General features: G+C 35.5%; 1 protein-coding gene across 3 annotated transcripts in view; it reads left to right on the forward strand.

The window, feature by feature from the left end:
- Positions 1-9,658, forward strand: part of LOC107086776 (zinc finger protein 385A-like) — a 96,260-nt gene extending 86,602 nt beyond the window's left edge. For all 3 annotated transcript variants that reach the window (XM_015377943.1, XM_015377944.1, XM_015377945.1), the window contains 3 exons: positions 2,535-2,719; positions 3,742-3,834; positions 5,554-9,658. In XM_015377943.1, the coding sequence (XP_015233429.1) occupies positions 2,535-2,719; positions 3,742-3,834; positions 5,554-5,805 (530 nt within the window). In that variant the 3' untranslated portion in view covers positions 5,806-9,658. The remainder of the gene's footprint in view (positions 1-2,534; positions 2,720-3,741; positions 3,835-5,553) is intronic.
- The last annotated feature ends 5,727 nt before the right edge of the window (positions 9,659-15,385 follow it).

A 15,385-nucleotide genomic window follows, 5' to 3' on the forward strand; every position in this document is an offset into this window, starting at 1 on the left:
ATTTTGACGTGAAAAACTGCAGACAAGGCAACTATTATTTGGACTATTCAGGAATCTGACTTTAATGGAGAGAAAACAAGAATAAATAGATCCTGTTAAAAGAAAACCAAAAGAGTTGTGTTTGCAGGTCACCACTTGCAAAACAAAGCAAAACTGAATTTTTATGGCCTAGAGGCAAAGGACTACTTGTGGTTGAACACACATTTGTCGTTTGAAATATTACAGTGATCGCATCATGACACAGAGATGCTTCTCTTATAAAAAAAGAGTTTGAGAGCAGTCAGAGTTAGGAAATAAATGCAAGAGAGAAAACATTTTACAGAAAACTTATCCCGCTTGAACTTTTCGTCCCAGCCAGCTTACATGCAATATAGCATCTCTGGTAACACAAAAAATGACTCTCACATAGGCCTAACATGACTGAGCTTGAGCTACTTTTCAAATAAGATTGGTTATGCATATCCGAAAAGACTTGCAAAGGTACCTACAACAAAAGTTACTTTTGCAAAGCATTAAGACAAGAGGGGTTAATACAAATTAATAACATACTTTAATTTTTTTTCTATGCTAAACAATTTTATTCACATCTTGTTTGTGTGTTTGTAACATTGCTTAATTTGAAGCAGTTCAAGCTGCCATCAGTACTTAGATCTAAATATTGGCAGAATACTAAGAGCTGTAAGGACTGGCAGATCACTGAAGTACAGTAATTACATCCTACCCATCCTAAGTAAATTAGTCCCACCTTCCTCATCTAATAAGTCCATTCTAATGTGGGATAAGCATTAGCACTGCCACCTTTAAAGAACAATTTACTTTCATTTATTTTTAGCAGTTTAAGACTTTCTGACAGATTTTTTTTTATCATCTATAGAAAAAATAATTTTTCCTATCTCTACATGTGACAGTGAAAAGCTCTGTTTCTAATAAATTGCACATGCAAGATGAAAGCAAAACATCATATAGTATTTTAGTTTTTTTGCCTTCTCTGCATAGTGTTGGGTCTCTGCCTGCTGGGAGAGTTCAGGCCCTGGAAATCTAACATTTAAACCAGCTGAAAGTTGGGAGAGGACAATCTGGAAATAATTACCCTCACTCGATTTTAAAATAAAACACTTTTTCATTTTCACAGTTTAAAAATAAAAGCATGTGTCACACAGAGACAGACGCGTAAATGCATTAAGTGCTCAGCAGAAAGACTAAGTGCCAGACACATCAAAAACACAACAAGGATTACAAAGTATTTAACTATAAAGACTTTGTTTTCTTCAAAACATTTCCTGTTGTTTTTTTTTTTTTTGAAGTAAGTGTTATAAACATGTGTGTTAGTCTATAAAATGAGTCAAACTTACAAAGACAAACAGTTCTAGGGGCCAGTGTTAGTTTTCAGACCAAAATGGCTGTGAGTAAAACTTATCAGTGCAGTTGCCAAGCCCCCTGGTGACGCCTTTATGTTCTACACAGCCCACTCGCTCACATGGTTACTCTTTTCTTTGGGTGACCTTTGCATTGTTCATTTTAAAGGTGGCTAAAATTATTGCGTCAAAGTCAGACTGATGAAGGTGGGATCCATTTCATTTTTTAGTACTGCAGCAATAAAGGGATTGGAAAAAGGGGACTTCTTGATCCAAAGCCAGATGTCTGATAATGATATAACCTACTTGTCTATAGCAAGTTTTATTTTTCTATATGCAGTCTAAATTTCAACTGGAACCATATCACAAGTTAAGGGAAAACTTGCTAAATTATTTTAGTTATTAAAAAGATAAACATTTTTTATTTGGAAATTATTAATTAATTGTGAGGAATAATGGAGGCTTTCTTCAGCAGTTATATGTTTTTTTATTTAGCCAATGTACAATAAAATGATGCATTATTTTGTTAGAATTTTTAAACGTCTTACATCTCTTTCATCTAGAAACAGTTTAATAATTTGGTAGCATTGAAAGCTGGCAGAAATATTTAAGAATATTTAAAGGTCAAAATATTAATGTTTGACAAAATTGTGCTTTTAAAAAATGTTATCTTGTTTTCATAGCTTATTTAAAGGTGCAGACTTCATTTTAACAGACTACATTTTAATTATAAGCTGTATCTGTGGCTATGAATACTGTATTCCCTCCCCCTCCCAAAAAAATTAAATTAAATAATAATTATAATAATAATTTAAAGGTTTTATGAGGTTACCTCTGAGTTCTCTCTCTGGTTATCATTCCTACAGCTGTACACCTACTGCCATCTTGTGGTAGAAATGTATCTCTACATTTTTATAATGTTACTGTATACCATCTGATCTCTGCTCCACTTTATGGGTTATTTCTTTACTGATGAATGAACTGAGAGGTTGACATTCTATTATCAAGCTTAAACATTTTCATATTTCACAATTTCTGCTCCATAATCTATAATAGATCATGTTCTACTTGGGTCTATTGATGACATAGAGGGAGGTTGGTTGTCATAATGGCACCATCTGTTTTCAATGTTTTTGTTTATTTATATATTTATTTTTGCTTCTCTGTGTCTATCTGAAGGTACTAAACACAAAACTATCCTGGAGGCCCGAAGCGGGCTTGGTCCTATCAAGGCATACCCCCGCCTGGGTCCAAAGCCTGGTGGAGAGCAGGGAGGGGGCCCAGTAGACCCCAACACTCAGGAACGAACCTTCCACTGTGAGATCTGCAATGTGCGGGTGAACTCCGAACTGCAACTCAAACAGGTTGGTGAAGAATAAACACCTGCAAGGTCTAGCTTATGACAAACTAAGGGAAGGTTATAAAAAGGGAATAATATGTTATGTTGCTTTACATACTTGTCATCTATAAAACAGAAATAATTTCAATTTTAAATTGGGAAGCTATAAGAAAATCCTGATAAAGATGGCTTACTGTATATTGCACTTGATGATATCAATTCATTTTAACTCAATTCAATAATACTTTATTAATCCCAAAGGGAAATTCAGTTGTGGTTATATGCTTATATTTTACTTTAATTTCTTTCTCATTTGTGCTTCCTAATCTGACCTTTAGCACTTTGAGGCATGTCATTTATGCCAAGGTTGACCATCTGCTACCTTTAAACTATGTCCATCTGAATGAATATTCTATTAGCATAATTCATAAAGAGTCCTAGTCACATACTATGCCTATAAAAAAAATGCATAAACGTTTTGTGATGATGATACATTTGATATAATCTGCATCACCTATTTAATATTCAAATGTAAAACTTTTAGCTTCAGATTATTATATTTATTAAATTGTTAACCAAGGTCTATTACTAGTTGGTGTCAACCTAGCCTAAAATTAGGGGATTACATTTATCAGTACATTTTTAAAAGCTGATAGATTTATTCATTTGTGATTATTCTTCTTTTTGCATGCAGTACGAATTTATCCACTTATCCTTCAGTGACCAGAGTAATTCCTCAGTAATGGTAAATTACTTAACTCATCCATAGTTGGAAAACTGTAGAACTGTTTCAACTTGCTTGTGATAATACAAGAGTTTAATACAGAGATAAATTTAGAGTTCGTGAAAATAATGAAATTCAAATTGTAGTGTAAAAACTTGGTATAACACCAGTGTTTTTTTTTTTCTTTTTGCATATCATTTTTTTCTTCTATTTTTTGTAAGCCTAGCCTATAGTGGTAAATGTTTTTTCATCAAGAAAAGTCGGCAAATTACAAACCCTATAAAAATGAAATTTTTAAGTGTTCATGCGTAATTTATTTTTAGCACATATCAAGCAGACGGCACCGAGATGGCATGGCAGGAAAGCCCAATCCCCTCCTCAGCCGACATAAGAAGCACAGGGGGGCGGATCTGACGGTAACCCTTGATTTTTATCTCCTATTAAACATTTAGCAAGCCCAAGAATGTCTATATCAATATCAGTTTTCTTTTACGAATATACCAGCATTTAATATCTGCTAATTAGGGATGGGCATTTATCAAACTACCAATAGCCAAACAAAAATATGGGATTATTGTGATATATATATGGTGATTTATTACCTTAAAGACTATAATAAATAACACTTTAAAACTTTAAAAACTGAATAAATGCATTATTGTATACAGTCACTAATTTGTTAAAACATTTTTGCCAATAGTGGTTCCCTGAAAGCATCAAAATAAGTCAAGATATAAAAATGTTGTCCAAATAGATATAGTTATTCCATGCTTTTTAGAGGTATAGTTGCAGTAATATCAGCAGTAAAATGAAAGTGAAAATGGGTTAGTATAGTTTAATTTTGAAGTGGAATTGTTGTTTCTATAGCTGTTACTTTTAGGAAAATATGTACACATTTTATTGTCTTCTTTATTGTTGATCATTTTGAACAAATACCTCAAAATATTGTGATAAAACCAAAGCTAAATTTTCCCTTCCTTAATAGTGAAATAGCATTCCAGAAGATATGATTGTTTCTAGTTTAACTTTGTTGGAATTTTTGAAACAGTATGGTGGCTTAGAGATGCAAACATTCTAAAAATCCAAACAATAATGCAAACACAAAAATTAGGGTAGAGTTGTTAATGCAAAACTTAATCACACAAACACATGCAAAGGAATAATGATACAAATGACAAATGCAATCACAGAAAAACAACACAATTATAAATACATAACTGTGCTGCAAACACATAGATAATGCTAACACACAAACACACATAAAAATGATTTATGTAGCAAAAGCGATTACAAGTTAAGAAAATCTGCAAACTAGTTCCACATAGTAGAAGTATTGGAGAGTACTAGGGAGGGTCAACCATCAACTCCTATTGGGCTAGACCCTTAATAAAGGCACAAATGCGAAGCTTAGAGGAATTCTGTATTTTTAAAAAGTATTTGATAAAAACTTACGTTTTCTTTCCTTGCACAAAATCTACTGCGTCGGGGGTGGCATGTTGTTTATGTATTTACCAAAAGTCTGATCAGACAATGATACGTAGTAATGTCTGGTCTCAGCATGAGTCTCAGCAAGGTCTCCTTCACTAGCAGTCTGGGGCACTGTGCTAGTTTGTAGTTTTCCCAAATAGCAGTTGTTTTTGTCAATTGTATAATGTTTCCTTTTCATGTGTTCTGTGGGTTTATGTGTTAGCTTCATATGTGTTTACAGCACATTTTCTATTTTCAACACATTGGTGTACTTGCAATGTATTTGCACATCTCCTCTTTTCATTTTCTGCGATTGTAGTATTTCTTTTTGTGTTTTTTTTTCCTTTGTATGTGCTGTGTGTGTTAGCTTCATTCTTTTGTTTGCTAGCCCATTGTTTTTTGCTTTTTGTGTTTGTTGTGCATTGAGTATGATGGGTAAACATATAAAGGGAGATAAAAAAAAATAATTTAGCAAAAACTGTGTATAAAAACAAAAAAAAAACAACTCAATCACTGAAGGTGTCCATCAACTGTTCTCAGTTTGATATCCTTCCAAATGCAGTAATCCTTAACTGTCAGAGATTATATATGCCATATTAGGCTCTCTTACCAATGTTTTCAAACATAATAACTCACTAATTTGCCTTCACCTCTGTTTCTGTTTTTAGTCTTCTTTGACCTTCTCCAAGGATCTCACCAAAGCTTTGGGTGCAGGGCTGCTGCCCAACCCCCTTGCCGTTGCAGCAGCTATGGCCGCGGCGGCGTCCTCGAACCAGTTGGCTCTGCGGGCAGCTGCTCCCAGCCCTCACCCACATCCCCACCACCTCTTGCAAGGCCCACCTCTCAGCCATGCCATCTTGAGACCTGCTCCTGGGCCCATTCGTACCACCCATGGGCCAATCCTCTTCTCTCCATACTGACACATCATCCTGTGACTTCATCCAATCAGAAACATTCTCTCCAAAAGCACACTGTGAAGCTAGTAAAAAGGTCAACAATTAAGCAATCGATAAGGAGGGAAACATCCAGTAGTTTAAATATCTGATAGAATAGCAAGGGAAAGGAACAATGGGAAGGAGTACAAGTAGTATGTGTCTCTTTCCCTTTATCTTAAACTCTCCTCTCACTCGTCCTCTTTTTCAATGGACTTCTGATGGCTCTTTAAAAGGAATGAGTGAAGGAGAGAATTCATTATGCATTGTCCTCTTGTACATTTCCCGTTTCCCTTACTCCTTCCCTTGCACTGTGGCCAAAAGACGGCCACCTCACTTTAGAAAAAAAAAAATACTACGCAGACTGCGTAAATCTTTCTAGAAATGTCAAACCATGCATAGTGTTCATTAATCTGGGAAAGGGGGATGTTTCTCCGGTTATCAAAGTTTGACTTCTTCTTGTCATCCTATGCACCTCAAAATCCAGGACAATAATGTTATGTCAGTAGGATAGCTGCTTCCTTTGGTCTTTGCTGTATCCGCCACACATGGTTGTGGCACTCTCCTCAATACTGTACATGTCCTGCTCTGCATCCAGCAGCTCTTCCATTTGTGACACTAGGTATTGACTAGATGAAACATGACTTTGTCTAACAGGCAGGTGGTACTTGCAACCAAACACGTCAGGTGGGGAAGGTTAAGAGAGCAGAAGTGGGACTGTAGAGAATTGCACTTCTACCCCCTTTCATTGCCAAGAAGTTGAGGTGAGCGAAGGGTAAGAGTGGGTCAATGGATGGATTAAATACAGGATGCATGCAGACACACACATACAGGCCAGAACAATTTTGTGTTTTAAAATAAATTGCACCAACTGACACTGCTATAGGGCATGTTTGCCAGCTTCCATAGCAGTTAGAGAAGGACCTCAAAAAAGGCAGAAGGGAAAGGTGGAACAGCCAGATGAATGCACTGTACTGCTGTATATAAGACATGGCAATCTTATACAGATAGTACTGCGTTCAAGGAAACTATGTTCTACACTATTGTGGTATGAAACTAAAAAGAGCATAGGTTATATTTAGTATTTTCTTTTCCATCAGGAAAGTTAAAATCCACACATTGCCATGCTCCTTTTTCTCAGGCTGAATTATTGCGTAGGTGGGAAGACATGACTTCAATCTAACCCTGTGTTCTGATGTATTTATGTTGTTCCTGCATGCATCCTTACAATAAGGCTTCTCATGGAAAAGGGTTAGCATCCGTGCATTGACCCTTTTCATCTCTGACAAGTCTGCATCATCCTCCTCCTCGCCTGGCTGATATCCAAAGGTTAGATTATTCCGGTAAAAAAAAAAAAAAAAAAAGAAGAAAAACACAGTTACGTCTGAGAACTGACACACCAATAACCTGGAAGGGAGTCAGATGAAAAGCATACTCTCTAAGTTTAAAACGACCATGAGCTGGAGTGATAGCCGAACTAGAGGCCAAGAGAAAGTGCCCAGGAGCAGAAGCCAAGACGTCAAGCTCAAGGCAACTATTGATACTTCCTGTCTTACAACTGAAAGCCATGACACGCACCATGATTTGTTTTCTTTTACAAAGACTGGTGAGCACTTTGATTTATCTTGGTTTGGACTGTTGCTTTTTGTTTATGCTGCACATAAAAAATGAGCAAAATATACAAAAAATATTTTTGCAGGTAGGAAATGTTCATTAATTCATCCATGACAGAAATTGAAGAAAGAGGTTGCAATTCTGTCAGCCTTAGGCCTTTGGTTTTTCACTTATAAGTTGGAATTTCTGACTTACAACTAACAGTTTTCTCTTAATTATGACTGATCTATCTCAACATGGCATGGTACCATTCGGTTTTTCCCTTATTGCTGAAATTTGGCTTCAATTCAAATGCATCTGCAATATCCTCTGTGGGAACGTTAAAAATCTAATATAGCTGTGATCCAAATACATCTTGAAGAAAGTTGGGGTGTAAATCTGGTGTAAATCTTCTACTTGCAAACCCTGAAAGAAAGTAATTATACTTAATACGTTTTTATAAGATGAAACTTAAGATATGACATTTCTATTTATCTTAACAGATGGATAGAAAACAGACAAAAGTACATGACAAAAGATGCACACTTTAAGATCAGACTAACCTATAGTCTACAGTGTAACTATGCATACCTTTTAGCGTTCTTTAATGCATAATGCCATAAACTGGTAACTTCAATCTGAATGGTGCAGTAGCAGCTACATTTGTTGTCACTCAAAATCCTTTTGAGACTTGAAACATGGGTTATCACCGTGCTCTGCTGGAAAGATTCATTCTCTTACAAAATTTGATGAATCAAAGATGCTACAGTACAGTTAATCTAGCACATCCCAGTAGTTCCTGACCTTTAACCTTTAGGCTAAACTTTGCTATTGCATTATTTCAAGGTCAGAGCTCTGACTGGAATGCAGAAAACGAAACAAGCATGACAAACCAATATAAGCTGGTTAAGCAGAATAAAGAAGACCTTTTTGCTACAAAGCTTGTCACTAAAATCCCTTTTTTTAAATGAAAATTACACTGTGCCCTTTCATTGAGAAACAATGAGCTCTAACGTCTTACGTCTGTCTGAATATTGCAATGCAATGAGCAACTTTTATCAAAGTGACTTCATTGTGACATTTTTGTCTGGAGTTGCTTAAAGAGGTAGCATGCTGGCTGACAGATTTTTCCTTTATCTTCCGTTGGGAGTTTGGGCCTTTAAGGGTAATGAGGGAGGTGAAGCAAAACGCAGATGCAGAGCTCGGCAAAGGAACCGGCTCTTCATATTAAAGGGCCTTTAAACTATGGGAATCTCTGTTTGGAGAACAGGGTAAACCAACATGCATCAAAGGAGTACAGATTGATTATTTGTTCAAAAAGCTGTCTTTTTTTATTTGGATTTCCTGAGTTTAATTTGTTTTTTCCTTTTTTTTTCTTGTGAGTGATCTGTCCAAGTGAAAACCAGGAGAGACATTATCAATGCCATTACTTAAAGAAGAAACTGACTCTGTGTCAGCTTCCACCATTGTGCTCTTTTTGTTGTGGAAAGTTATCTTCTTGTCCATTTTGTGAGTGAGATGCTGTTCCAGGATTTGTGATTGCCTTCCTCTTGGTGTGTGTACCACATATATTCTAGTTTGTGATGGAAGCTGCTCACTTCTTACCTTCCACTGGTAGCAGAGAGAGGTGACCTGGAGCTAAAACGTGGCCTGAATTTGTCCAGTAATGGAGACAAAAATTCCTGTTTGGCTTAAGAAGACTGGTGAATTAGGAAGGATTCTATCATTGAGCTGATCAATAACTCAGCCTTATCAAAGTGTTAGTATCCCTGCTAGGTCAGTCATTCTAGTAGCATGATTGAAATGTTCAAATTGTCCTAGATGTGTTCACAAAGTGAAAACAGCCATTAATTCATCCTCATTATCCACATATGGGAAATAAATATCTGATTCACATTTTCTGGACATTATATTAGCTGTGTTTAGGCTCTTAGCCTTAGCCTTATTCTGCCCTCAGTCTCTCTCGGGGCAGAAACAGTGAAAGAGAGGGACCGAGAGGCTTTGGTGTAATTTTGTCTTGCCAATAAAATTATTTTTGAACTTCATTATCAGAGGGATAAAGAGTTTGTATGGCAAACTGTAGCAATACCTGACTCATTCTGGCTACTCTTGTTTATTGCAATAAGAAAATGAAACAATAAATGTGTATGTGAAAAAAACATAAATGTAATTTAAATAAAAAAAAAAACTTTATGGAAAATATTGATATCAAGCAAAACCATTGTGAAAAAGTAAATGTCAATAAATCATGAAATGATATTGTCTGCAGAGTTTTTATAAAACACTCATTGTTGTTTTGTACCTTTTTGATCAGTTCTTAATATTCATGATAATAAATACAGACATTAAAGTGAACTTAAGCCTTGGCAGATGGTGAATTAGTCCATTTTTAGATACACATATGTTACATTAATTTGCTTTAAAGGCTTATTTAAAACAAGCTTTATTTAAGCAGCTCGTTAGTAATTTGCCGGTTCTGGATACAGACATTATGCTTTATTACCAATGGTGCCATTCTTTCAGGAGGTGGGATAATCACTTGTACATCAATTGATTATCATGAAGTACAGAATGGTGGTTTAAACAGACTACAACTAGCACAAAAAACCAAGATATACCTTGTAAATGAATTAAGTAGTCGCAGCATTCCACAAAACAGCCATGCTGGATGTAACTTCAGTATTTCTGTGCAACAATAAGTTTCCTCTTCAAGGAATTTCAGCACAACGCTGAACAAATGAAATGCATTGTATTGGAAAACAGACACTTAAGTCAGTGCTGTGACAGGATGAAACAATTCAAGGTATCATAAAGATTAGAGCTGTTGTCACTTAGGTGGATTTATTATTTGTTCATGAAACAATCTGAAAATCACAGGAATATTTAGCCTGACTTCAGCAAATATAAAATACTGGCTATTATGCCTCCAGTTTAGGAATGTAATGTTTTCCATCTGTGCTAGAAGAGAAATCAGGTCTCTCCTGCAGCATAGTGGGCTATGAAGTGGCATTAATTTATCGAATGCAGTAAAGTACTGCCTTATAGTCTAAGTAATTCAATGGAGAAAAGTAATTAGTTAGGTTAACCTATTTTGTTATGGCAATATTACCGCCGACACAAATGCCTTTATTTTGAAACACATTTACTCACAACATTGAAAGCCACCACGTCAAATGATATTAAGAAAACTTATATGTAATTATATAAGTTTGATATTTACATGCTGGTTGAAAATAGACATTTTTGAAATGTATACTAAAGTTAATAAAAAAAATACTAAAAGGTCCCAACATCCACCCTAACCCCTACATAGAGCACTATATAGGTATAACGGCATTTCATATAAGCGTCTGAATGTTTCGTGGATGAAAAAGTACAAGACACAAAATTTCACATGATGCACCTTAAAAAGTAGTTTGCATCACTTTTCAGCTAACCAGTAGATATATCACAGAATGCTTTGCAAGAGCTCTCCTCACAAAGCGTCAGGGGATTTTGGGGGCGAGAGAGAACAAAGATGGTGCAGGGACCATGCGAACAACCAGAGTCACATGACCATCAGGGAGTGAAACGTAGTGTTCATCTGTCCGACCAATCAGTTAACTGAGTTCGCCAAAAAGTCAGCTATGTAGTCCCCACTCTATATAGCGCCCTAACCCCTCAATGGGGTTAGGGCAGACATCAGGATACAGCCACAGACTATTTCCTGTGGGCAGAGCTTTGGTTAGCTAGCTCAGTTAAAACATACAAGCTTTTTTACTCTTCCTAATAAAAGAGAAAAAAGGACAAGAATCATCAGTAACGAGAATCTAACGGAGGAACTGGAATCAAAATCTGGTTACTTCAAATTTGAACAATGCCCTTATTACTGAAGCAGGGGTCAGACTAGAAGCTGGCATCAGATTAGAGGCTTTCCATTTCATAGGAAATCAAAAGTATTTGAAAATTTTCATTTAATATTCTTCAAAACACAATGTGAGATTTTTCTGCTTGTAAAAACAGGAAATTAAGATTCTAGCTTTAACAAAGATAACATTTTAAACTTATCATATCAGACTTTGTTTGTTTTTTTTTTAACCAGGAAAATTTTAAATTAAGGCAGGGCAGAGTACTGTCTACAGAGTATACTAAATTATTTTGGTTACAGATTTTTCAAAATAGTTTTTTTTTTTTTATCTTTACTGCATTTTTAGAAAATAAAGTTAAGTTAACCAAACATTAGACAATATGTTAAAATTTTCAATTTGGTGTTTCTTTTAGAAGGGGGTTCTTACAAACAGGGTCTTTGCTCAGTGTTCTATTGAGTTGATTATTAGTTCCGCTGTCGGTCTCTGGGGCTCTCTACTAAATTAGACAAAAGTTTTCAGCACAATCTTGGGGTTCCAGTTTGTAACACATAGACAAATATGAAACATAGTCAGTGAATATGCTGCACATTTCTGCTTAAGCTAATATTTTAGGTATTTTTATTTATTTATTTGTCTATTTCTTTGTATCTTACAGAAGAGGATTAGTGCCACTGAAAAAATAAAAGAAAGTTAACTGACTTTTTTCTCATAATATACTGAAATAAAATCTAAAAACCAGTTAACTTTTTTTTTTCCATTGGCTCTAATCCTCTTCTGCAGTCTCTTTATGTGTCTGTTCATAGCTATTTAAAATTTGGCTATATTTTCTTTATTTCTACCTTCTTCATTTGGCCTTATCGGGTGTTTAAAGGATGATTACGCACGTTTTAGAAGTTGCCCATTTTAAGATAAAAAAGGGAGACAAGCTATGTAGATTTTCACCTAAATATTTACTCATTGGGTAATTATTGATTTTTGTCATTGCTACTCTTTTATATGTACTCCAGCACTGTGGTACGGGTGATAAATATATAATTATCACCTCTTTCACACACAAACACATGCAAAACTATATCAGATCAGCCGATGTTTTCAAAGAATTTTGTTTAAAATACTTTTTCAGTGTCTATTTGCATTTTTATACAAAATACAGTTGTATTTTTTTCTCTCCTTTTTATTTTTTATTTATTTATTACATTTTTTTTATCAGGTACTCCAAAATAAACAGTAAACTATTTAAGCTGAATTTTAAATAGCCCAAATATTAAGTGGGAGGAGGTAACTGACTTCTAATAAGGAACTATACACTGCTAATCCTCTGCTTAGTCCTCGACAGCCTTGGACCTCTTTCAAGGATTTTCTGTATTTGGGAGCAGGTCTCTTCATTGTTTAAAAATGCAAAATGCAGCCACTAGATGGCTCTGCTGTAATGTAATGACTGAGAGACTGATGGCTGTAGAACAGAGCAGGGTATTTACAGTGAGCTGTGTAACAAAGCAGACCTTATAATGAAGACTAACAATCTAAGAACTTACAGGCTAATATAAACAGCACACACAAGAGCAGTACTGATAGCATGGCGTGCCATACAAGCAGCACCACTTCAAGATCTCTAAGCTGTTTGGTGACAATGAGACCTAGATAAACTGTCCAGATGGTTGCTGAGCCATCAAAGGCATTGTAAAATTAAATGATGCATACAATCTGCAACTCTTTAAGGTGAAATAATACTAAAATGTAACCACTCAAAGCGGATTATCGTGGTTTTCTCTCACGAAGTGATAAAGTGTTGTGTGTTTATTTTTTATATATGCCCTCACGCTCAGCCTATAAAGGTTGTGAATAAAAAAAAATTAAAAAACACAGAGAATTAAAAGCTTGAACGTAGCCTCTTTATCATTACCTAAATTTGCATTACATAAATCAAATTTTAAATCCTATAGTTGATCTTTAGTTGTCATTACATCATACAACGCTATTGGCTGCAATAATTATCCATTAATTAGTAGAATATAAATTATTTTACTTTTAAAACCCACAGGCAGATAACAGACAAGTCTTTTCTCTTTTTTTCGTGCTTCAAAGCCACAGCAAACTGCAAAAGCAGGGCTAGATTTACATTACAAGGAGACCCTGCAGCACTTGAGAGTTGGATGCATTGATATGTGGCAAAAGCTCCACGAAATCTTCGTCAAACATGAGTGCTCACATGGAAAGTAAATAGGTTTCTGAATGGTTGATAGAGGTTTTCTCTGCAGCTCAGCTCTGCTTGGATTCTGTGAGCATGATCTTTACAACTTATTCAAAAGCAGATATGTTTCATATCAAATTCTGAAGTTCAGAAATAGTTTTATACTATAATCTTTATTAAGCTACATACAAAAACATTTTTTTTGTATGTATAACATTTTACAAGAAAATTATGAAGGGAATTATAAAGTTGGCAGCAGAGCAAATAAACTTTTTGAATTCATCTTTTGATTTCCCAAAATATTCTTTTTGTGCCTGCCTTTAAAAAGTCTTTTAAATAATGGTACGACCTCCCTGTATGAGTCATTCTGTGATTTCTGGGCCATTCTCCTGTTTTTTTTCCATGTGCTTTTCGACAGACTTTGCCACGTTTATTCTCATGGTTCAGTTTATTCTGCTAATATAAACATGTGTTTACCTCCTTCTTCCTTTTATTGTATTATGTTATGTCCACTGCAGACACATGACACTAGCCAAAAAGAGAATAATCCACTAAAACTTTGCAGTAAAATTAACCCACAGTGCATGAAGTGTAAGACTTCAGTCCTTTTCCCCCTCCTGATCCAACATAGGAAGTATTAGGAGGGCATAAGGAATGTTGTGGGTAATTTACCAATATTGACATTATCCTCTTTCTGATGTTGTTTCTGTTTCTTTTTGCACTTTGCTATCAATCATAATTTTCTGTATTTTATTTAATTTTTTTAAGTTAGAAGTAGATAAATATGGTGAAACATTATTACTGCGCATACTTGCGATCAAAGCAAATAAAATCCTGAAGATTTTTGGTTTGACAAATTGCAATGCAGTCTTAAAGGAGTCCAGAATTTACTGCACTATTAACCAAATTTCCTGTCAGTCACCTGGGATAGGTAACATTCTCTAAAAACAATATATCCTCTCTAACAACATTTCTTGGTGAAGTCATATGAAAATTCCCAGGGTAGCCAAAACAGAGCACAACATTTGGTATTTTATGTTGGCAAACACTAGATTTGAAACTAGATATAAACTGTTCTGCCTATCTAGTGGCTTTACCTTCCAAATGTTAAAGTTTTTATCTAGCATTCTGCCTTGTCCCTGGTTTTTCTCGGATTTTATTGAATATTTTTACACAACAGAGTGAAATAGAAAATAATGGAGAAGAAAAAAAAAAACACAACCAAACTTAAAGAATCTCAAAATTGTAAAAACAAAGGAAAATCATAAAAAGATAAAATACATTTTATTTTATATTTTTTATGTTTATGTGGACAGTGAATCTGTGAAATAAAATAAATGTGTCACGTCTTGGTTGAGGTTTGGAGGACCCAAATGCAGAGGCAGAGAGGCTGAGGTGAATACTTGTAGATTTGATGAAAAAATGGTTAACAAAGGCAGTCCAAAAATCCAACTAAAATGTAACAGACCAAAACCATGGAGACAACAAGGGAAAACACGTAGAAGGAGCCAGGGAGAGACGAGGGGAGACGATTGCAGCGATGACAGGACCAGCAACAAAAGAGGAACCAACAAAGAGTGAGAGCAGAGGGAGAGCATAAATAGCTGACAGAGACAAAGGGAGGACTAACGAGCAGACAAGGAGCAGGTGTGAGAGGAGACAACGAGGGCAGCTCTTGGGGCTGCTCAGAGAAGAAGCTTCGCTGCAGATGTGGATGGTCGTTTGGTGCATGGCGCGTGTTTTGAAGCTGCTTATGGAGAAATGTCTTGGGCCGTGAGTAGTGAGGAAACAGGAAGCGATTCTTGTGGGATGGAAGAGGGAAATAGTGACAATGAAGGTTGGAAAATAGCAACATGAAAAAATGAGAAAAAGCGGAAAAAACAGAGATCAATATTCAATCCATTTTGTGGTATTAATAGGTAATGCAAAGATGCAG

This window comes from Cyprinodon variegatus, unplaced genomic scaffold (genome assembly GCF_000732505.1).
Source record: "Cyprinodon variegatus isolate N-32 unplaced genomic scaffold, C_variegatus-1.0 Scaffold161, whole genome shotgun sequence".
Taxonomy (NCBI): domain Eukaryota; kingdom Metazoa; phylum Chordata; class Actinopteri; order Cyprinodontiformes; family Cyprinodontidae; genus Cyprinodon; species Cyprinodon variegatus.